This window comes from Rhododendron vialii, chromosome 11a, assembly GCF_030253575.1.
Source record: "Rhododendron vialii isolate Sample 1 chromosome 11a, ASM3025357v1".
NCBI classification, from domain to species: domain Eukaryota; kingdom Viridiplantae; phylum Streptophyta; class Magnoliopsida; order Ericales; family Ericaceae; genus Rhododendron; species Rhododendron vialii.
Window position 1 is genome coordinate 25912249 of NC_080567.1, and position 23570 is coordinate 25935818.

Below are 23570 nucleotides of genomic sequence, written 5' to 3' on the forward strand. Positions count from 1 at the left end.
AGTTAAAATAATAAACCAAGTTAGTTTTTTTAATTATAATTATAATTTTTAAAGAAAGACAATAATCTAAAAAAATTGTCTATTTACATTTTTAGCATTTTCTTGTCGAGCAGAACCAATAATCTATAGAAGAATTGAACACAAAACTAATAAATGACAAAAATTAATTAAAATAATAAAAGAAGTCAACTTTTTTATTCGGCTAACCCGGGCCTAATTTATTCTCAATTTCAAATAAGCATAAGTTTTTTTCTTGTTGATGTATGGGAAGTTCCAAATACGCATCATTACATCAAATAAAAAAATGTGTTTAAGAGAATGAAGGTTTACTCTGATCAATCAAAAAAAGGAAAAGGATGAAGGCTTCTTTTGTCTTTTTCAAAATTATAGTCCACCAGCAAAAATACATTAGTGCATTTGAATTTTTTCGCTTATATTTAAAAGTCTTAACTAGTTTTTTAAATTGGTGCGGACATATTAAAAAAATAATATACATATCCTTTTTTATTTAGAAATTATACATTTTTTTTTTCATAGTGGACAATAATTTTAGGCCGGTGACATTGCATTATTTGGTTGCCAATAAAGTTTGAAAAGTCAGTTTTTAAAATTTTTTCAAAATACTTTTGTAAAATTCATAATTTTTTACTTTTTCGATTCCTTTCATTTTTACTCATTTATATCATATAAAAATTTGACGTAAAATTAATAAATATAAAAAAATTTAAATAAGGGCAAAACAAAAAATTATGGTGCAAATGATTAGGGCTGCTGATTTTGCCACTCCTTTTATTGTCAACGCCTCTTTCCTGTAAGCATATTTTTGGTACAAAAATATATTTATAAAAAAAATAATATTAACAAAAAAGGAAGGGACAAACTCATTTTCATTATCATCGTCAGCGTGGACGGCAATGGACATGTGATTTATGTGGCTGTAGCATTGTCGTTTTCCAAACTCAACTACTCCCCCATCTCTCTCTCTCTCTCTCTCTCTCTCTCTCTCTGATTTCACCAGGCACTTTTGTTGGTCGTGGAAAACGCAACCGGGGGACTCGACTCGACTCGGCTCGCAGTCATTCTGAATTACAGTCTCCACGAGCTCGGTTCGGTCTTCGTCGATGCTGATTTCATGTCAATTACAATCATCACCGCGTGAATTTCCGTTTCTGTTTACAAAAAACGAGAGAAGCGACGAATCACTTTTAACGAGCTCGGAGAATTGAGGCCATGGAGGTTGCTGCTGCTGCCGGGTGTGGAGCGAATCTGCAGTTTTCGTCGCCGTGGATCTGGTCGTATAAGGTCGAGGGAAGATTTCCGAGGATTTCTCAACAATGTACTGGAGGACATTCGACTGAATTGCAAAGGAGGAGAAGCGAGTGGACTCGGCGTGGTGGACGGGTTTCTTTGACGGTTTCAAATGCTTGTAAGGGTTCTCCTCAACAAGGTAGGCACTAGTGGTAGGTGCTGTCGTTCTTTCTAAGTATTTTTAAGAGCTTTTTTCACAAGGGATAACTTATACGTAGCTCCAGATCGAGTTTATGCAACTATTCGATTGATCCATTCATTTGACAATGGAAGTATAGCAACGCAACTTCAAAACACAATTCCGGACGCAACAGTCAGATGCATATGGGCCCATGTGCATCCACGGTTTCGTACACAGTTGTATTTTAAAGTTATGTATTTAGCATGATCAATGCCACGGTGACCTTACTCGAAATGTGGTACGGCCACCAGTATGTGACACATGATATGGTACACGAAATGTGGTATGATCACTGAAGCATGTGATTTAGCATGGCTCACCCCGGACAAAAATTGTGTTGTGTTACCTGACTTTTGGTTCCCTGAAGAAAACCTCCAAAACCAGAAAGCACGAGCTTTAGGTAGCCTCATACTCATAGTATTCATTTCTGGTCGGTTTTGGCTTGGGTACGGTACCGTTACACAGTTACTGATGGCGATGCATCATGCGGAGTAGCTATTGTTTTATGTAGTAGCTTTTTCACAGCGGTGAATTTGTTAAAAGGTGTGCCAATTGGAGTGGTACGTGATGCCAAATCTGATACTCATTTGTGATTCACTTAATAAAAGAGTGTTTTTTTTGTTGCTTTTATCCCCTAAATTATCCACATTTTCGAAGTCCTTAAACTATATAAACAACAAATTTGTCCCCTCAACTTTCTAAATTGTAATATATTTTTACTTAGAAATTAGACAAAATATTGCATTCAGAAAGTTGAGGGACAAAATTGTTGTTTACATAGTTTAAGGAGGAAGTAGACAAAAAGTGGATAGTTTAGGGGATAAAGAAAAATTAACTCCTTAATAAAATTGGGTCGATTGGACATCGATGTCGGTTTGGATGTACCATATTTGTCATAAGAGAAATCTTTGTAGACGGTTAGACACGGATATTCATTTCTCATCAGACAAATATGGTTCGATTAAGTTTTTATTGGTATCCGATTGATCAAATTTGTCGATATTGAGACCTACAAAATAAATGGCTCCTATCGAGACTATTGGGGTCTTATTAGGTTGCATGATGGACCAAATGAGGAATTATTGCTGGGAGGATCTCATTTCATGTACACCTCATACAATTTTGGATAGGGGTGGGAGATGGTAGTAGACATGTGAGGCTGTGGTACAAGTAATTTGGACATAAGCAGCCAGTGGTGTGACCATTAGTTAAGTGAAAGCTACTACTGCTGTGACTTTGTACTGAGCTTATTAAACACTTGAATTCTCCTGCCTATAGTTTAGGAAAGGATGTATTTAGCAAAATTTTAAGGACAATGCTAAAAAACCGTTTAATGGGCTGTTGTATAGGTTTAAAATGTGTGAAAAAAATATAAAAGAGTGTGAAAATTGTGTTGGAGTGTGTGTCTTTTTGTTATTTTCTTTGGCGTATTGACAGTCAATAGAAGGACCCTAAATTGGTTAGGAAAAAATTCTGTAGAATGAACTCAACGACCGCACCTTTTGAGTGAGGAATTTGGTAAGAAAAGAAAATAGAGATTTGGTGGAGAAGAAATGATTATAACTCATTTGGATTGAGTAATTTGGCGAGAAATGAAGAGATTAGAGGAAAGTTCTCCCTTCTTTTATCACACCCTTTCTCACAATCCAAAGGGCTGTGAATGCGGTGGTCTTTGAGATCATTCTCCTAGCTGGAGTAACATAGGAGTATATTCGTTATGAAACCGGAATCAAGTTCTTCTCTCTCCCCCCAATGTTATTTCCCCATGATTCTGCAATTCAAGTCATTGGATTTGTTCCTCAATTGCACTCACATTTCTTTATGTTTTGTCTATCAAACACTCACATTTCTTCATACTGTGATTATTTTGTAGCTCCCTCAGTGCAATCAGGGAATATTTACACTTCTTTTGACTGCAAGTGGTTGTTAAAGGTATAATATGTTGGGTCCATTCATTATATAGCTGGGGAGCATCTGAAACTGAAAGTTGAGACATAGAGTTGGGTTGATTTGCCTCAACTTTGTAAAACATTGTAACTGAGTGTTGTGTGGTTGCAGAAAAAGGGAGAGGAGGTCACCTCAGACTTGAATGGTCGTTGTATATTCCTTGTTGGTGAGTATATTTTCTGAGAATTGTCTTCCATGACAGCAATTGAGGTTTTCGTGTGATTGAACTCTGTGGAGTGTGAAACTCAGGGATGATGGGCTGCGGAAAAACAACAGTGGGCAAAGTTTTGTCTGAAGCACTAGCTTATTCTTTTGTTGACAGGTTAGTGCGTTAACTATATTTTGTTTGGTTTTATATGAACTGTATAGTGTCATGGCAACAAATATTGGGTAGGTTGCTGTTTGTACTTTAATGATTTCTGCTGAATGTTTTTGTTAAGTGTGTCATCCTTGGGTGTTGCAGTGACAAATATGTAGAGGAGGCTGTGGGTGGAAGTCCTGTTGCTCAAATCATTAAGCAGTTTGGTGAGAGTTCCTTTAGAGACTATGAGGTTTGTTTGTTTAGTTTTATGGCGCAACTGTCTGATTTTTAATTAGTCTACTTACAGTATACTTCGTAATATGTCATCCACCGCTGGTTGCGAGGCTCTTTTCACTGTTCTATCTTTTTCTTTGGGCTTACGTTGTTCGAGCTTGTGGTAAGAAGAACCACAGGCGTAAATTGTTGTCTCATTTTGTTGTTCACTGGCAACTGGAGACGAACAGATTAGCCATAAAATAGGACAGAATGACTCCACGTGTCTTGTCCACCTATTTGGGTTGTTGGTTCCATCCAGTGTGGTAAGGAATATCATTTCAGGTGAATTGGCATTGTCTAATATGAGCCCTTTTGGTTGAATTGTGGTTGTAGCTATTTGGTGAATTTCACCAGTATGGACTCCTGTAGAAGCTTAACATAGAAGTGGGAATTCACTAAAAGAAAGCATCAGCATTCATCACACAATACAATCCACAGCCATGGATGTGTTAACTGTTAACAGCTCCCTCTCTTGTAAGAATGGGTCCACCCAGGGGAGGGTGAGGGTCAGTGATGTGAATATAGAAATCTTCTTTCCCATTTGTCGTTATGGACCTCCATAAATTAAGCTCAGTCATATTGGTTCAGGAAAGAAATACAGAGATCATAACTGCATTGTGTTTATTCTCTTTGAAGTTGAACTTCTGGGTCTTTGGCAGCAAGTCTTTTCATAGATCTTGTAGTAAGTGAAGCTTCTTTCTTTAGGATTTTGCAAAGTCCTACTCATCAAAGGTTTCAAAGTTCAAACCTTGTATGAGTCAGTTTCCAGTAATCAGATTTTGGGAACTTCGTTGGAAATTTCAAATCCTATATTCGTCAAATTTCATGGTTAGATGCGCCACAAGTGAATGGGTGACTTCATTGGAGATTTTAGAGATGTGATTGTAAGGAAACACTTTGGTAATGGCCAATAGACAATTCTCTAGCCAGAAGCCATTAATTCTAAAACTACGTTGATTGTAATTAGTTTGTATTGTTGAACAATAAAAAAGCACTTGTTCGCGCTTTTCGGATGTGAATTGGGAAGATCTGCGCCCAGAACTGCGATTTGTTGACTCAGTTCGGGACTGAAAGAGGGCAAACTCTCCAAATCACATCCTGTGCATGATTTGAATTTTGTATCCAGCAACCAGTACCACGTACCTATCACTTGATCAAATATATCTTCTCTGCCATTTCCTTAGAGTAAAGCGCTGATGAACTTGTCTTTGATGTCTCGGCAAGTTGTTGCCACCGGTGGTGGTGCAGTGACTCTTCCTATTAACTGGTATGTGGGGGCCATATATAATACAAACAATGAGCTTTTGTAGTCTTGTTCGTGCATGGCTGAGCTCACTTGAGATTCAAACTGCTAGTTTTCTTTTCTTCTTCAAATTGCAGGAAGTGCATGAAGGAGGGAGTCAGTGTCTATCTAGATGTTCCCTTGGATGCCTTGGCCCGCAGAATAGCTGCTGCAGGCACTGATTCTCGTCCTCTCTTGACTTTTGAATCAGAGGATGCTTACACAAAGGTAGTTGTCAATACCTTCACAGTTTTATATTAGCATAAAAATTTGACGCTTGGTCTTTTCTGACTGGATGATTGGGAATCCAGACAAGGAGGCAAGGAATTGAAAACCTGTTATTGGTTTTGACATTTTTCTTACCCTCTGTGCAGGCTTTCATGAGTTTGTTCACTCTTTTGAAAAAGAGAAGGTGCTCATATTCCAATGCAGATGTTACGGTTTCCCTTCAAAGTATGTTGTCTCTCATGCATTTGCTTGTTTCCCATAAAGATTTATTTCTGGTGAATGCTTGGAGGCATGGTTCCTCGGGTGCTGAATTTGACAGTTTTGTTCTGCGGTCACTAGCACAATGTTATGTTTTCTTTTGTTTGGATTATGGATTGGTGGAGGAACTTACGAAGGAGAAGGATATGATAGGGAAATCAGCAATTAAATTGAGCTTCTTCGTTTGGTTATGTTCTTATCAGTTACTTCATTTTTACCTTTCTGTCCACAAATTCCTCAACATATCCATGATCTACACACAAGTTGGTTGCCAGAGCAGTAGCCGGTATAAGTAAAAACAGAAAAAGACATCAGATGCTCATTGCTTAGTTTGGTTATCTATTGCTGCTTTAGGAATTCAAACGAGACCGGACAACTATCAATTTTTTCCACTTTGTTTGATGGTCTTCTATTCTTTTCACGACTTTAAACCATAGACAGCACATTTGTGGCCTCTGGGCTTACGGATTCCCTATGGCTGTGGCCTGAATAGCTATTACCTTATTGAAAAGCATATGAAATTTGGTTGAATTACCATCTGTAATCCTGCACTCATACAAGTGAAGAAAATTTAACTTTCTTTCTTTTCAGATATTGCAGCAAATCTAGGTCTCGAAGATTTATTGGATATCACGCCAACTGCTATAGCACTAGAGGTGCCTTTTCATCCTTTTCTTCATTTACTGCTATTGGATCCTTACAGTTCTTGATAACCATCATTATATATATGTATATATATATACACCACGGATCCAGTGAGGGATCCCTTACCAGTCTACCGTGCGGACCTCCCCTTTCCCGATCGAATTGGGACGATCCGAGCCGCTCAATGTGTTCAGAACGTGATTTTAAGGGTACCCGCGAGGATTCAGCAAAAAAAATGATCGGGAAGGGCTTGATCCGAGCAATTTATATATATATATATATATATAGAGAGAGAGAGAGGAATTTTCAAGTGAGGGATCACTCATTTTGTTAAAATGAGGGACTTTCATTTCCCGATCAAATTTTGAAAATCCGAACTATTCAATGTGTGCAGAACGTAATTTTAAGGGTCTCCGCGAGAAATTAACAAAAAAAATGACCGGGAAGGGCGTCATCCGAGCAGTTTTTTTTGAACCGTTCAATGAAAACTGCTCGGATGAAGCCCTTTCCAGTCATTTTTTTTGTTGATTTCTCACGAGGACCCTTAAAATCACGTTCTGATCACTTTGAGCGGCTCGGATCATCGAAATTCAATCGGGAAGGGGAGTCCCGCATTTCAATAAAATGAGGGATCCCTCACCGGAACCTAACTCTATATATATATATATATATATATAGTCCCCTTCTCGTAAGGACCACCTTAACTTAATAAAATAATGACCTCCTTTTCTCGATAGAATTTCGATGATCTAAGCCGTTCAATGTGTTCAGAACGTGATTTTAAAGGTACCCGCGAGAAATCAGCAAAAAAAAAGAGGCCGGAAAGGCTTCATCCGAGCAGTTTTTGTTTGTTTTTTATCGAATTGTTCAAATAAAAACTGCTCGGATGAAACCCTTCTCGGTCATTTTTTTTGCTGATTCCTTGTGGGTACTCTTAAAATCACATTCTGAACACATTGAACGGCTCGGATCATCGAAATTCGAATGGAAAATGGGAGGAATGGAGAGGTCCTTATTTTAACTAAAATAAGAACCTCCTTATTTGAAAACCATCACTGAAACTAAGCTATTTGCAAGAGCTTTGTAATTTCTTCAGTTTGTATTCAGTTTGGTTTTGCTCGAACCAACACAGATAAAGATTTTAATCGTCATTTGTGATGGCTACTATCTTCTAAACTAAAAAGGCCGTACCCAATGCACGAAGCAGCCGCGTATGTGGGGTCTCGGGAAGGGTTGATGTACACAGCTTTACCCTTGCAAAATACATTTGCGCCCTTAAAATATTCCTCAAATATATTAGTGCCCCCTTAAATCATTTAAGACCCCCTAGTTTCTTAATTTGTCAAGACAAACCTTGCTTATAATCTCAAGTCCCGCGACTCTCACATTTTAGACGTTTGTGCTTAATAATAAATGTCTCTCAGTACAGAATCACTCCATCTTATTGTGTTTGATTATAGAAACTTTTGTTGACGTTTTGATTAATAGGTGCCCCTCCTATGCTAAATTTGAAACATCTGCTGGCAATTGGTAATGGCGTAATGCATCTTTTAGTCTAATAATTTGCTTGAACTGGACAGGTACTCATTCAAATCGAGAACTTTCTGCATCGCAACAAATGCATGTCCATCCGAATCTGATCTTGAACTACGGAGATTTTCGGTACCTTGTTGTTTAATGTGGTCTTAGGTGGTTTATACCTATTTTGTCGATGAAATTGTTATTCCCTGCTATACATGTAAAGGTGGGAACATGTCAATTATCCATATGGTTATGATTTTGTGAAGAACGTGGAGTTTATGCTATTCATCTTGGGTTTAGCTCAAGTTTATTTCTTGTAGATCTATGTTGTATAGTAACATATGTATTCCCGGTACGTACCAAACAAGGGATTCGGTATCTCACTGGTTCTTTCTCGGCATTTTTAGGGTATTTTACTGTAGACTCGGTATCTCTCTGGTTCTTTCTCGGCATTTTCTGAGTAATCTTGCTGCCAGAGCATCTTCCACTCTTCCTTGTGGTCTCCTATTGGTTCTTTATCGGCGTTTTCTGAGTAATCTTGCTGCTGGAGCATCTTCCTTGTGGTCTCCTATATCAGAACTTTTTCAATTTTTTTTTTCTTCCGATATCTCTCTGGTTCTTTATCGGCGTTTTCTGAGTAATCTTGCTGCTGGAGCATCTTCCTTGTGGTCTCCTATATCAGAAATTTTTCAATTTTTTTGTACTATTGATGAGATGCCCGCATTTCCTGACTGGGAATGTTGCATGGCTCGCGTAAATATTTATCGCAAAGTAGCCACAAAGGAATAACTTGGAGAACAAGAGCCCTACGTTGTTCGGCGGGGTTTGATAAAAGTGAATTAATCGAATTTTTGCCAGATAGTATGTGACTAACTCCGTAAGTTTCCAAATTCTGTAATCGCATTCTTCGGTTTGCAAGAAACGTACTTTTTGATGGTACAGTTATAGTATTCAATCTCTTTTCTTCTGGGATTATCTTGAAGAGACCCAAATTTTTGAGAAAATTGGGCTACAAAGGAATCAAGCTTACCGTTAGCAGCTCAAAGCTCGGCTCAATATGGACTCAGATGGCTTGTTAGAAACGAGTCGTGTTCAAGCTCAAGTGTTAAGCTCATTTAGAAAATAAATTGACCTTAGCTAGCTTGCTTATAGAAGCTCGTCTAATAAGTGAACCAAGCTCGAACTCCATATTTGGGCTCGACTCGAGCCCAACCTCTACTAGTTTAAAAACTCGGCTCGGCCTGGTTCGTTTGTTGCTTTAAGAGAAACGGCCGATAACATATTCATATCCTCGTAAACTATTGCCCTAAAAACTGTCTTATGGGAAAGTATTATGCAGAATTGAATTATTTTTTCCGAACAAAGTAGTATCAAACACACCACGGATTCAATGAGAGATCCCGCACGGTGCTGCCGTGCACCGTGTGGGACTCCCCTTTCCCGAGCAAATTTTGATGATCCCAACCGCTCAAAGTGTATTTTAAGGGTACCCGCGAGAAATCAGCAAAAAAAATGATCGGGAAGGGCTTGATCCGAACAGTTTTTTACTGAACCATTCAATAAAAAACTTTTGGATCAAGCCATTCCCGATCATTTTTTTTGCTGATTTCTCACGGGTACCCTTAAAATCACATTCTGATCACTTTGAGCGGCTCGTATCATCGAAATTTGCTCGGGAAATGGGAGTCCCGCACGGTAGCACCGTGCGGGATCCCTCATCGGATCCGGACTAATCAAACATAAATTCAAAGTTGCCTTATCCAAGATCCTCCTAGTTAACCATCTTTTTTTTAAGAAAAACAAAAACAAAAACAAAACTTGTTTAACCTTCTATTTTTCATGAGATGCTTTTCTATTTATGCTATTCAGTGAACAACCGTTCCTGTTTGAGAAAATTACCCATTCCCTGTTCCAAAATTAATCAAGTACTCCACATAAAACATATAACAGTCCCAACAAGATCCTCGCAGCTTAAGAATGTTCTTGTAAATTCTGATGCATCATAAAATTGAAAAAATTCAACATTTCTCATCATTTTCTATCCAGACTGTAGCACAAATGACTCAAAACTAAAGGCCACAAACGCAGTAATAAACATTTTTTGACACCAATATTTTGAAAAAGGAAAACAAAAGTAGTTAAGAGGAAAATATTTAGTCAATTGGAATCTATGATTTTCTACGGTATGTGAACTTTAAAATGACGTGTAATCCTGTAAGTTTTTTTTTTTTGAAAGATTTTCTCAATAAAACGGAAAAATCAGACCAATATCATAGAAAGAGCCTCCGTAACGCCCTTGCAGCAATGCGGGAGACCAATTTTCCAGTCAGATCAGCTGGCAAACGAAGAACCTGTTGTTGTAAATCCGGCGGGAGCTGCCAAATGTATTCACAACATGTTCCAGTCAGGTAAAAAAAGTCATGAAATGGGGTAAAGGCTATATCCTCCGCTGTTAAATGTTAAAACAAATTTCTGGAGAAATTGAGCGGCCAAAAATCTGAAACAACGGATCAATCCAAATTGCGACAAAACAAAAAAAAGTACCAAACTGATCAGTGAAAGTTTCAAGCATTGACATAGCATTAGGCCTCTAATTCCAATGGTTGAGCCTATTTGTGTAAGCATTTTGGAAAATATACAGATGTTCAAAATGGTGAAAAAGCATAATAAAACTGTCACAATTTGATGGAAGGCTAGGTCAGTTATGCTAACAAATATCTGAAAACGCGTGAGCTTTGACTCTTACCTCAAGAATAACAGAGAGGAGAGGTAGTATTTCCTGAACAGATGCAGATTGATAAAAAACTAAGAAGGCTTCCCGGTCGGACCCCTTAACTCCCTACAAGGTTGAAACTCATTAGTATTAGCTGTCTGATGAGAATCATTAGATGTAAAAGAGAATCTTATCATTTGACCTTGCATTACTCGACAAAGAAAGTTTGTCGTTCACTTCTTCCCTTTCTTAGTTGCTCATATAGGAAATCACTGAAATTTCTTCTTTTATTTATTTACAGCTTAACTCAAATGACAAGCCCTATATTGAGAGATTTTCTGGAAGTCAACTGGAGTAATACCAAAAATTTCCAGCATGGGTTCCATGTCAGAGAAAACACATCGGAAGCATTTGCAAGACTCCATCACATTTGAAAAATTTTGGAGAAAAAATTGCACAATTTTTGGGTGCATAATAACACAGAAAAATCCGGTGCGCTAGGATGGAGCACCAGTTCATCGTTTGGTAATCAAAGCAGGCCTTAAATGTGGTTCAGTTTCTAAGAGTATCGGAACACACCAAGCAAAAGCAGATGAATTGTTGAATCCTATGGAAAAAAACAGGGTGGATTACCGTCTTAAATTTTAGCCGAACGAAAACTCAGCAGTGGTACATTAAAATTTTGCCCAAGTTATTTTTAAACTTCCAAGAGAAACTTGGGTGTGTGTTTATTGTTTCACTTCAAACAACAATGCCCTTGAATCATTATGATACTAGACAAGCAAAAGCTCTTACCGTTGTAGAGCTTTCACTCGTTTGAATCCCTGATAACAATAGCACAAGCCTCTGCAGTGTTCTCAAGTTGATGACATCTTCATCTGTCATCGAAGAGAAGGATCCAGAAGGAGCAAATGGTAGGCTTGCAGTTGCTGTAGATGATATAGAATCCATGGTTGCTATGCTAAGTGCATCCAAACCCTGTAAATATTGGACAAATATCAGGAATTCATTTCCATAACAGAAGTTTGGGGGGCCAATGCTTGTCTAACATGCTATCAGAACTGCTGTTTACAAGAACTTGGTTCAAGTCTATTTGCATGTCTTGATCCCTGTTAAAGTATATAGCTGTCTGCATGTCTTTGTTTTACGGGGTCTTCGTTCTAAATGTTTGTGCGTCACCTTGTCCAGTCAACTCATGTTTCCCTGCCTCACCATACTATGAGGTGGTTCCTAAATGAGGCTGGGGGAGAGATTAATATATTCATTGAATCTCTTCCCTAATAGCTTAAACTTTTGAGCCATTCGTTCTTACCGTAAAGCTTAATGTTGTCCAAAAAATTATGTGAAGTACTGTATATCCAAGGTATGGAAGAAATGTGTACGACTTTTTATGTAATTAGGGGTCATTTTTATGTATTGGAAAGGGGGATAACATCAGTAAAATGTAAACGAATTCACTAACAAATTTAAGCGTTCAAGCTCATAACAGATTGCAACTCATAAATTCCTTAGTTTCTACTGTGGGTGATAAATGAAAAGGTCCAAAACATTACCTTAGCAAATTCTTGAAGAAGTATTTCTCTCACAAATTCACCCTGCAATATTTCCAATCAGATTTCAATTGAGGTTACTATCATAAGTTAGTGAACATACAGAAAACTAATCATGTAAAGTCAATACCTTCTCAGTCAATGTGAAAGAAAGGATTTCCTTGACAACTATCCTGGAATCCTTGTCTTCCATGTTCTTCTTAACCAAGGTCTTCTCTGTTCTGGCACGAAGGGACTGGCATAAGAACATGTTAGGTTCCGAGTAAATTAGCAGGTGGGAATGGAAGATCAAAAAGCACACGGTTGGAACAGGGAGCATAAAAAAACATGGGATTTTACCGTATTTTGCAGAAAGTGAATTATGTAAAATTTACAACCTCAATAGGAAATTTTGTTATAAGAATAAGTAACCAAAAGCCCAAAAATTCTAACCCTCTTTTGATATATTGAAACCAAAATCAAAATAGCGAACTGAACTGTTTATCCAAAAGATGGCTACTTGGAGATTGGGTCGGCTGTTTCATTGAATTGAGCTAAGAAGCTGGTTGGCCTGACGAGACTGCGACAGAATCACAGAATGGTTCAGCTAGTTTGAGACAGCAAGACCACGATTCATGATGGCAAGAGAAATATGGCTAGTAATCAATCAACTTAAGGGAACCTTGATGGAGTTGAAGTGCAAAATAAGGATTTATGCAGACAACCTAAAGTACTTTTTTTTTTTTGAAGAGGGACAACCTCAAGTACTTGAGATACAAAACATTACTTGCATACTCATTGAAACAGAACTAAAAATGCCTTGGATCCTGCCTTGCTTAATAGAAGGTCTATTGGAACAATTAAGGCCAACTGCTAGGGTCCAGTTACTTCAGTCCTACTTTAGTTATATCCTCACTTCTGCAGATTAAAAGTGTTGGATTAGTAACATGAAGTCAATGCTAAAATTAGGAAGTTAGGGATATGGAAAAAACCAAGTTCTGTTAACTAGGGTTTTAACAAACGGATACGTATTATTACAAATGATGGCTTAACAACTTTGGGAATAGACATTCTACGAATCCAAAATCATGTTTGTTTGTTTGTTTCTCTCTCTTGTTCTCTGGCGGGGGTGCGGGGCCACAAAGGTCAATTATTATTGACTTAAACTTCTTCGCTAGAAGCAATAATGTTGAACAGTCGATAGTTAAAGAATATAGGAGGTAATAAAAATGATATCTTACCTCTGTAAGTAGAGACTCTAACCGATCTATCCGGAACAACCCATCCTATTAAGAAAAATGTGTCAGAACTATGCTTTGACAAAGCAGATATGAATACCTACAATAAATTGATAATATTGATAAAGGCAAAAATCTTGCTTAACCTAAAGAATAGAGAACTCTGTGTATATACCTCATAAAGAAGAGCTTGCAAAGAAGCCTTCAGCTTGGGCGAGCTGTCAGTCAGCACTTTTCTGGCAATCCATGGGTATGTACTACCTAGAACTTTGTAATTTGGGTCGATGCTGATCGCAATGCCCTCCAAAACAGCAAGGCTGGAACATGCCACAAGAAATTAATTTCCTGAGCATATCATATCAACAACTATGGCAAGACAAAAAAGGACGCCTTAAGTTCTCAATGAAGTCCTATAGAACTTGAAGGCCTAATAGACTCATCCGTTTTGCAAAACAAGTAAACATGGGCAGGCATATGGATGCAATATACAAGAACATGATACCTCCGAATAACAAGAGAAAAATATGAAGGTATTTGAAATTTGAACTTGTACCTGCAGAAAAAGAAACACCATATATCAAACATGGATAGCCTAGAAGGAACAAGTATTAAAAATCTTGCATCATACCATTTGCATAATTTTAAAAAACTTCTGCTGCTACTGTTTTCAGCCATCAATAGTGAATGGAAGACATGAGATTATAAAGGTTGCTGAATCATTTTCAATTGAGCATGTATTCAGTAATAAAGTATAGGTTGTTAGACTCATTACTAATTGTGCAAATACAATAGACATTTGATTCTTCTGATCTTCAGTCATTCAGATGATGGTACCTAATCAAGTCCTACAGAGAGAATATGCACAATCCGTGGTACCTCATCAAGTTCTAGAACGTTGAAACGGCATGATTTCCGTGCGCCAATGAACCATTGAGTTACAATTTTTAGAGATCTTCTTGTATTGTTGTTAAGGATTAGACTGTCAATTAAGACAATTTCCCTTCCGAAAAGGAGAAATCATATAGTCAGGAAGACAACTAATAGAGTAATTTTGACTATCTTAATGATTGTGTAATTTCCTTCAGATTTGATGATATGAGATTTAAGGGGCTTCAATGCTCTAGATCCTTCTCATCATAGGAATGTGCAAAGAGAACCATACAAAACTTCAGTTGCCAATAATTTCTTATATGCCTCATATCGCCAGTCCCAGTTTTACAATCACTTTGGCTGTTTCGTTAATTATAGTACAAAAATGATATGCCATGCTCTTCTTTTGTTCCTCGGTTATTTTTCTTTTGCTTCCCTAGTCTCAGAGGAAACCTCTTCAGAGTGTTGCTCTTTATCCTGTCTTCATCTGTGTGATGTAGGATATTCACCATAGCTTCAGGAAATCCAATCAATAAAGCATGTATCCTCCTCATTCAAATTTTGAGATTAGTTATCCACATAAGTTCCAAAATATTGTCCTAAACTGCAAAAGAGTTCAATGTTACCCAAAGGCGAGAGATAGATAAGAGTTCGTCAAAGCACCTTACATGGTGGTTCCCAGATTTCCTAAAAGATCTCCAAAACTTATATTGCGCACCCCCTTGGCAACAGCATCTTGGAAGACACCTACGCAGAAAATCCTATATCAGTGCAACCAGAGACAAGAAAGTATATTCCCTCTCAGGACAGAATTCAAAGACCAGAAATCCATAAAAACAACTCTAAATCTTGCTTCATGTAAGCATACAAAACAAAAACCTGTCAATGCCTTTGTAACAGCATCCTTGTCTGCCGTTGGTGGAAGAAGCCTGTGGAATCCATCAGGTAACCAAGTCTTACAAATGCCATCATCCATAAAAGTAGTTTCTTACACAATTGAAAAGAGGATAGTGAATACCCAAGAGTGACAAAATCCTTGGCTAAGGCATCAAAATCTCGATTTACAAGATGGAGGCAAGCTTCAATCAAACCATCACGAAGTTCTTGTTTAAACTCACCCATCATACCAAAATCTGGCAGTAGAAACGCTAAAGTTAGTAGTGTGCGTCATAGAACATGCACATACGATAGTCATTAATCATATATAAGCCCAATGATACAATAGAACTGCTAATTGAAGCAACTAAATTCGAAATTGTAAGAACTGCCCCTTTATATGCCAATTCATGTCAACGAGTATTTGAAATAGTACCTAAATAAGCTAGTTTCCCATCACATGTTCGAAGAAGGTTTCCAGGGTGTGGATCGGCGTGGTAGAACCCAAACTCGAGAAGTTGATTAAATGAGCAGTAAACTCCTATCTGTGCAGGACCAGGAAAATACTTTCATTGGGTTCCTATGTAGCATAATGTAGGCTATATGCCAAGATTTTTTGCCTATGAAATTACTCTTCTTCCACAAATATACCTCCACCAAATAGAGATCCTTCACTTCAGACAACTTCATCCCCTACAAACCATGAAATTGGAAAATATATGAGCAGAAACCTTAAAGTTGTATAAACAAAGGGACGCCCAAAGCATCTTCAAACCAAAGAATTTTCTACCACTACGTTTCCTTCTGTCACTGTCAATCATAGCATGCCAGATAAACCAACTTTGTGGTTTTTCCTTGTGTACAACAGGGATTGGTTCAAAGGATCAAACAGCAATACATCACATAAAGCAGTACATGCAACTGGTCATTAGCATTTGTGTTTTCTGGACGGTTAAGTATTTTGGTCATTTATACTATTTTTACGAAGAAAGAGATCATACATGATGGCAAGAGCATGCCCTTCCATCACAAAGAAAGAAACTCAAGCAAAGAAAGAAGCAGATGTAAGTGGCCAAAGAGGGACTATAGACAGAGGGAGGGATTGAACACTTGTTACACAGAGAGATACTGAGGGAATCAGCTTTCATATTTTTAAGTTTAGAGAGCTCTCTCTAGTTTCATGCTCGATATTTTTCCGGGAGTTTGATCAATTTTAATTCCTACTTAAACAAAACGGAGGATAAATAGACATTAAATAACAAGTACCTCAATCCATTCCATAATTAGGACCCTACAAGTTGTTTGCTCCACATACATTTCTGGAACCACCACATCTTGTAGACCGCCATACAGCTGTCTGCTTGTACACGCATTTGACCACAGTCAGAGCATCTATTCATACTTAATGCCAATCTATAAAGTACTTTGACATTTCATACAACTAGAACAATGCTTGAGAAGTAGATTAATTGCCTCAACAAAAAGAGGATGCAATGAATTTCCGGTCCATGGGAAAGAATCTGAAGTACGATATTCGAAATGATAATTAACTCAATCTCATATCAGTGTCACATATCTGATCAACCATCACCAGTTAAAGCGGTAGACCAGCTTAACTGATTGACCCACAGAATCAACGTTGGGAAAGTTCTAGTGCAGAGAAACATGTCTAGAGGAAATAGTCCTCAGGGACAAGGTAAATACATTCTGTAACAAATCTCCAAGTCAGTACTTCAATTTCATGAGTACACAAGCAATTTCAGAATATATGCAATCTTTCAGAATTGTGCTAGATGTACACTTACAATGATAGAGTTGAAAGCTGAAAAACAAGGGGAAAAAAAAAACAGAGGATTTAAAATCTGGAAGTTATTGATGGACTCGAAGAGGTGGAAATTGAATAGGAAGACAAGAAAGTGAAAACGAATGACAGGTCAAGCAGAGAGTCATGCAAGTGACTATATTAATATAACCCAATTCCTAAGTGTGATGCTTTGCCAACTATTCTACCCCTTGGTTTAGTCAGCACGCTTGTTGCATGCTTGCGAAATGGGGGACACCCATTAGGATATGTGGGATCGTAGCCATCGAAATAGGTGTTAACATACAATGATACTGAACTTGGGTCAGTAAGTAGGCTGGAGAATAGAGTTTACACAAATTGACATTTTCGCCGTGACACACGTTCAAAGAAAATTCAATATGATCTCGATAGCTCTTACCTAAATTTGAGTCCATTCTTTGCTTCTTTCTTGTAGTCCATCTCCTGCATTCAATTGGATGACCTGTATTCAATATAGAGCGCTAAGAAAATTTCTTTTTCAATGGGGAGATAAAGAAGATTTTTAGCTACCATAGAACCAAGGGTACACCATTTGAATCTTCTAGTGACATGCACTTTCTTAGTTTTTCTAGACAGCATGGGAACAAATTTTCACAAAGATGATGAACAGACAGAGAAATTTCAAGATCAATATTAGTCAACATATTGGAAGACGGGCCGAGTCCTTAAGTTGGGGTTACGAGATTGCCTGATTTAGGTCCATGTCAGCACACTGTGTTGTGCAAAACATGCCAGAGGATCAAACAACCATGTATTTTTCTGTACGCTTGTCATATGGAGCAACATTTTAGAAAAATCGGTGCAGTTGACATCAAAGTGTTTTGAAGGAATAGCAAAGCACAACAAAACCAAACTAAGTCTTGTGTCCCAGTGAACAAGTCTAACAAGAAATCAGTATGATTGCTAAACTTATAGATTAGCGGAACATGTGTGATATATGGTCAAATCATCTGCCAACTGGGAGACACGAAAAGAACAGTTAGAAGGCGAAAAATAGGGTGTAGAAAAAGGAAAACGGCGATAGTGGAATTTGAGATAATGGAGTTTATTCCAGACTGAGCTATTCGGATGAATAAATTTATGCAGTCAAAACTCAAGTGAGCTGGATTTAAGATTCTGTTTCATAACAGTATCGTTAGAGAATACTCGCATGTTAAAAGAAAATCCAGTTAAGGAAAAAGTTACAATGGTATACATAATGGGACATAGTTGCGAACATTAAGATTTAATCAAAGATGTGAAGATCCATACATACCCGAAATAAACTTGATGCCCATTCATCTACGAGTGCCTGCAAATTCAAAGACATATTACAGTTATTACTTCATAACTACAGCTAACTTAAAAACAAGAGAAACTTCAAGAACTATATCCACATAACTCGCGGGGCCAAAGTGGCCCATTACCCATCAGACATCATGCCTAACCATCAAGGTTTTTTTTGGTATATATTTCTAATTCTATGGCTTTAAGTGAAAGGAGGCTCTTAAAAGTCAAAACCCCTGCCCAGGTCCGTCATCGGAGGTCACATTCCCGTTCCTTTCACTTTCAGCCCAACAAAGTAGTGGAGATATTCTAACTGCAGCATATATTTAAAACCAATATTGTAACTAAAGCTACAGACTGCAATTTCAAAACTGACACCCCCCCTTCCTCAGTAACATACTGCTTCAATACCTGGAGATCAGTGTTGAATTTGCCTGCTCTCCTAATTAGTCCCGCAAGAAAACGCAAGATCAATATGTCTAAAGAAATAGCTGCTTGAACTCCAGGTCTCTGCACTTTGACAGCAACAACCTGTCCGCTAGTGCGCAGCCTAGCTTGATAAACCTTTAAAGAATATCATAGAACTGTATGATGTCACATGTCAAACTAATGCTAAAATGTCAACTCCAAATTGATTGTCTTAGCAATTACAAACCTGCCCGAGAGATGCTGCCGCCACAGGCTCTGGTGAAACCTCAGAAAATATTTCATCTATTGGTAACCCTAGTTCTCGTTCAATCATATTAAAAGCAACTTGAGTTGAAAATGGTGCTATTCGATCTTGCAACAGTGAAAGCTCATCAAGGTATGAAGGAGGTATCAAATCCTACAACCAAGATATTCACAAAAACATTCTTATGGTGATATCACAGAGTAAAGTAAGTGGGACTAATAAAAAAGAACCCCTTTAGGCGTGTATAAGTGTTTACACATTCTCACCAGAGATAGTTTGGAAGCATGGATGAGGACAGGTTACGGAATATAAACTGCTTATCTCTATGGTCTCAAGAACCCGTTATGAAGTCACAGAAATCAAGATCCCATTATGAAGTCATCTTCTGTGAGTTCCATGAAAAGTTGTCTAGCTTCACCTAACTAATTTTTTCACGAATTGCACCTATGCCTGGGTACCCATGGGCTTTGGGGTAACACAGGTGAGTAGAAATGCGTGTATAGCTTGCGGCATTTGGGTATTGTTGTCGGGTTTGGTACTTGTTGGGTCTCACATTTCGTAATCTCTATTCTCATGTTGAGTCTCTCACTGACGGATGCAGATTGGTTTTGGCCGAATTACGTAAACAACTGTCTTTGAGCATGTGTGCATATCATTTTATTGTCTTGTGCTTCTGTTCGTACGAGAATAACTAATTTTTTTAAACTTCTTCTCCTAAATACCTGTATCATATAACAATCAAACATGTTGGTTGTTTCACAAACAGGAAATAGAACTAAAAGTGGTTATGCAGAAGACATCAACTTACAGCTCTAGATGAGATGGCCTGAGCAATTTTGATGTATGCCTACATACAGAAACAAAAAAATTGAATGAAGATTAATAGCAGTAGAGGCAATCAAACATATTTGAGGGAGTGACAATATGTTTTTGTACAAACAAATACTGCAAAGAAATGTGTAAAACGTAAGGCCATAGTGATATTCTTTTATTGTAGTCTCGATCTACAAGTACATTCTATCAACAACTTCTATGCTGCAACTATTGTTGCTCGTGTACTATTCCACAGTAAAACTCTGGTGCTTTCTATTACCAAGGCCGTAATCAAATTTTCAGCAATAATGTTCCTGTTTCCTGATATGACTCCCATAGTTCCAGAACTCTGGGAAAGTCCAAAAGAATGCCAATAGACTGAGAGAAAATTGGTGTTTGATATCACTAAATGTACAATGTTACTACACATACAGCGAGTATAAGCTCAGCTATGAACTTTCCTTCACTCATTGTGAAATCCTATGTTTAATGTGTCCTATATATGGTTCACCACTTGAAGTTACTACAAATTTAAAGAAGAAACATCATTCTTCTCGGATACAACCTGTACATCAGTTCTTTTTCAGTAAAAGGAAAATTGTCCAAGTGCTTTTCACCAATAAACCAATTCTGCAGTGACAGAAGTAACCTGGCCCAACTCCACCCGAAACATTTCCGGACAGAATACAATAAGAGCTAAAGTGGCCGACAAAGAAGATCCTAAAAACCAAGTGTGTGGTTCTAGCATTGTTGTTGAACATTTTGTAATTTCACTTTTACAATAAGAACTTACCCCAGAAACCCAGTCTCGGTTCCCCAAAAAACACCGTGGGACCAACTGTAACTCTTTCTCTATTCTCTGACCATCTCTCTTCTCTCTAACCAACTGCAAAACACACACACACACACACACTCTCTCTCTCTCTCTCTCTCTCTCCATATTACAAAAAGCAAAATTAAAAAAAAAAAATCAAAATTACTTTTAAGCCTAGTTCAGGTACAATTGGTCAGAGAGGTTATGGGGGAGGAAACTGGGACTGAGTTTTAGGGGAGGAAACCGAACAAAGCTGAACAGTTCCAAGACTAACATGAGTAGTGTCTTAAACAGTTATTCTGTTTCTCAACGATTTTGTCCAATCCTTCTTTTCCGCTCAAAGAATGGAAGGAGAATGATCCTCTTCAGCACGGTCGATCCATCTCATTCCTGTTTACTCCCCTTCATATCATAAATTGTTCCTACCGTACATCTCTTTCTTCCTCACTTTCTGGCCTTTCTTCTGTTAATTAAACTTGTCTCAGATTTTTTTTAGAAAGAATGGATAACACCATTCAGCCTACAAGATTTTTCCGAGAATTCATCTTATGAACACTATCCCCTGGAGAGCTAAATTTCAAATTTACACCATATTCCAAAATGTGTACGAGACCATTATCTGTCCAATAGAATTCGAAAAGAACAAGGGGGACTCTGGGGGAGTATCTAATTTGACGGCAAAGTAGCTACAACATAGGGAGTAATAAAAACATCTCAAACAATCACCACATACCGGACCAAGTTGTGATAAAATTTCCCGCAACTCCGCCGCTCTAACCTGATTCAATCAAAACACAACGAATTTCTAATTAATGCAGTAGATATATTGAATACATTGATTTGCGAGTAGCTCGAGGCTCGGCTCAGCACCTTACTAACGAGACGAGCTCAAATTTTAACTCATTTAGTAAACGAGCTGAGCTCGGTTAGTTGACTCAAGCTAGTTTATAAAATATCGGCTCGTTTATATGAGCTCATTTAGTAAACAAACCGAACTAGAACTCCAGCTCCATTTTTTAGGCTCGACTGGGACAAGACTAGTTTTGAACGAGTTCGAGCTCAAAGCACAGCTTAGCTCATCAGGAAACGAGTCGAGGTTGACTGTTGAACAAGGGGGAGTATCTAAATTGTAACTCGGCTCTTTCATAAAAGCGCAGCTCGTTTGGAGAGGCTGGTTTAGCAAACGAATCGAGCTCAAACACCTCAATACTAAACGAGCACAAGCTAGACTAGTTTAGAACGAGCGGAGCTTGAACACTTCTCGGCTTGGCTCGTTTAAAGCCCTTCGGATATGTAGTACAAATCGAACAGTAATTTTCGAAACAGAACAACAAATTGACCTCGAACATTCGCTCCGATAGGTCGGCGACGGTATCGAGGTACCTCTGCGCGAACCACTTGCCTAGGGTCGCGCCGACTTGGACCACGCGGCGGAGAACGACCAGGGGCTTCTTCCGATAAATCGCGAAGATCCTGGAGATGTCGTAGTCGGTCAGCGAGTCCGCCTCGGACGTGCTGAGGCCGAAGAGGTAGCCCGAGTACTCCGTGAACGTGTCCATCTCGCGGCGGCCGGAAGCCCGCGCCGGCGGAAGGATTCTGCTCCGCCGGATGCCGCGGCGGCCGGAATTCGAATAATTGGCGGGAAACGGCGGGGGGCGCCGCTGTGGAGGGAAGAGCATCGAAGCTAGTCGTGAATCGAGCATATTCATGTACGGTTATATACAATGATGGAATGTGTCTTAGACGTATTGTGTGTGTGTGTGTGTGTGTGTAGGGGTAGTCCGGGATTGTGAAGAAAGGAGAGGCTGCGGAGGAGTTGATTCCGGTGGTGATGATTTGGTGGTTAGAGAGATGCGAAGAATTGTGGAGTAGTATCATGTGGGACCTTCGATTTGGTTTATCCGTTTATTGGGGATTTTGTTTATTGTAGCGGTTGTAATGCCAAGTGGCTCTGGGAGGAGTAGGGAGTCTAGGAGAAATCTTTTAGTGTCGGTACCCATCCTACGTGATACCCGTTCAGTATATTTGGATGGTCTAATATATTTTTAAATGGTTTGGATTGAAATGCTCTCTTTCCTCTCACCCCAATACTTTCACTCTCCTCTTTTTCGCTCCAAATCTGAGCCGTCTAAAAATGCAATGAACGGCTAAAATGTGCTGAGCGGACATCATGCAGTAGCACTCACCACTGAAATTTTTTCCAGAGTCTAGGGACTTTGGGACGTTGATTGGGCCGGGGAAATTCACCGAGGGCTGTGCAGCACCCGCACAGCACTAAGGACAGATCGAGGGAGAGGCACTTAGAGTCACGTGCCTCCATTCATTTTTATCGACTTTGTACATAGTGTAAATTTTTTAAATTTATCTTTGTTCCATGTAAATGATTGCAATTGTTTACGGAGTAATTTTTAGAGAATAATGTGTAGGCCTTGTGTGAAAAATATCAGCTCATTCGGATACCACTAATTAGTGCTTGATCCATTCGTTCAACTTTCAATTTAGAATTTAGAACTACGAATTCTGAATCAAAACATGAATGAATAATCAAACATTTATCGGTTCTCAATAGAATTGATTTTTTTAAAAGGAAAGCTAAGAAATTTATTTTTTACAAAATGAACGTCTCTGATCATTTGTGTGGGACAAAATGTGAACCTGTACATTGCATTTGTATGCTTTTGGTCCCCAAAATTTGTACACGTGGAGTTATTAATAGGAAAATAGATGATGAACACGTGATAAATTTTTTTTGAACGCATATAATCGAGGTACACAAATTTTCCTGAGTAACAAGCGTCTTAATACACATTTGAAATTATTAAAATTCATAAGAGCGATAATTAAAAGCGCAAGTACAATGCTAGTATGAGATAGAGACCAGGATTATTTGACTAAGCCACATGCTACTCCTCAGATTAAGGAGTAGGGTCTTTACATTTGCTTTTAACTCTTTGTTTAGAACTTGTAGAAAAGAAGAGAAATGAAAGA

General features: G+C 38.3%; 2 protein-coding genes across 6 annotated transcripts; one reads left to right on the forward strand and one right to left on the reverse strand.

Moving 5' to 3' along the window:
* The first annotated feature begins 892 nt into the window (after window positions 1–892).
* Window positions 893–8347, forward strand: LOC131306558 (shikimate kinase 2, chloroplastic-like). Of its 3 annotated transcripts, none has more exons than XM_058332874.1 (10): window positions 893–1447; window positions 3363–3421; window positions 3548–3602; window positions 3686–3758; window positions 3900–3987; window positions 5198–5280; window positions 5394–5523; window positions 5670–5748; window positions 6373–6437; window positions 8007–8347. In XM_058332874.1, the coding sequence occupies exons 1-10, from the start codon at window positions 1231–1233 to the stop codon at window positions 8064–8066; spliced, it is 909 nt and encodes a 302-aa protein (XP_058188857.1). In that variant the 5' UTR covers window positions 893–1230; the 3' UTR covers window positions 8067–8347. The 3 variants fall into 3 exon arrangements, with proteins under 3 accessions (XP_058188857.1, XP_058188858.1, XP_058188859.1); XM_058332875.1 differs by lacking the exon at window positions 893–1447 and adding an exon at window positions 3014–3243; XM_058332876.1 differs by lacking the exon at window positions 893–1447 and adding an exon at window positions 3014–3222.
* A 1578-nt stretch (window positions 8348–9925) lies between these two features.
* On the reverse strand, window positions 9926–22437 carry LOC131306559 (uncharacterized aarF domain-containing protein kinase At1g71810, chloroplastic). 3 transcript variants are annotated; one of them, XM_058332877.1, is made up of 21 exons: window positions 21923–22437; window positions 21316–21360; window positions 19764–19802; window positions 18938–19108; window positions 18694–18846; window positions 18272–18307; window positions 17396–17439; window positions 16440–16530; window positions 15825–15866; window positions 15610–15718; window positions 15316–15430; window positions 15177–15226; window positions 14966–15044; window positions 13930–13980; window positions 13603–13744; window positions 13431–13475; window positions 12341–12445; window positions 12214–12255; window positions 11456–11638; window positions 10694–10786; window positions 9926–10322 (listed from the first exon to the last, which is right to left on the reverse strand). In XM_058332877.1, the coding sequence occupies exons 1-21, from the start codon at window positions 22289–22291 to the stop codon at window positions 10218–10220; spliced, it is 2109 nt and encodes a 702-aa protein (XP_058188860.1). In that variant the 5' UTR covers window positions 22292–22437; the 3' UTR covers window positions 9926–10217. The 3 variants fall into 3 exon arrangements, with proteins under 3 accessions (XP_058188860.1, XP_058188861.1, XP_058188862.1); XM_058332878.1 differs by lacking the exon at window positions 13930–13980; XM_058332879.1 differs by lacking the exons at window positions 18694–18846; window positions 18938–19108.
* Between the last annotated feature and the right edge of the window lie 1133 nt (window positions 22438–23570).

Coding starts and splice junctions, on each gene's coding strand:
- LOC131306558 (XM_058332874.1), top strand. CDS start 1,231: ATGGAGGTTGCTGCTGCTGCCGGGTGTGGAGCGAATCTGCAGTTTTCG. Junction 3,759..3,899: donor GCTTATTCTTTTGTTGACAG/GTTAGTGCGTTA, acceptor TGGGTGTTGCAG/TGACAAATATGTAGAGGAGG. Junction 6,438..8,006: donor CAACTGCTATAGCACTAGAG/GTGCCTTTTCAT, acceptor TGAACTGGACAG/GTACTCATTCAAATCGAGAA.
- LOC131306559 (XM_058332877.1), bottom strand. CDS start 22,291: ATGAATATGCTCGATTCACGACTAGCTTCGATGCTCTTCCCTCCACAG. Junction 16,531..17,395: donor AAGAATGGACTCAAATTTAG/GTAAGAGCTATC, acceptor GTGTACAAGCAG/ACAGCTGTATGGCGGTCTAC. Junction 15,431..15,609: donor TGGGAAACTAGCTTATTTAG/GTACTATTTCAA, acceptor TTCTACTGCCAG/ATTTTGGTATGATGGGTGAG.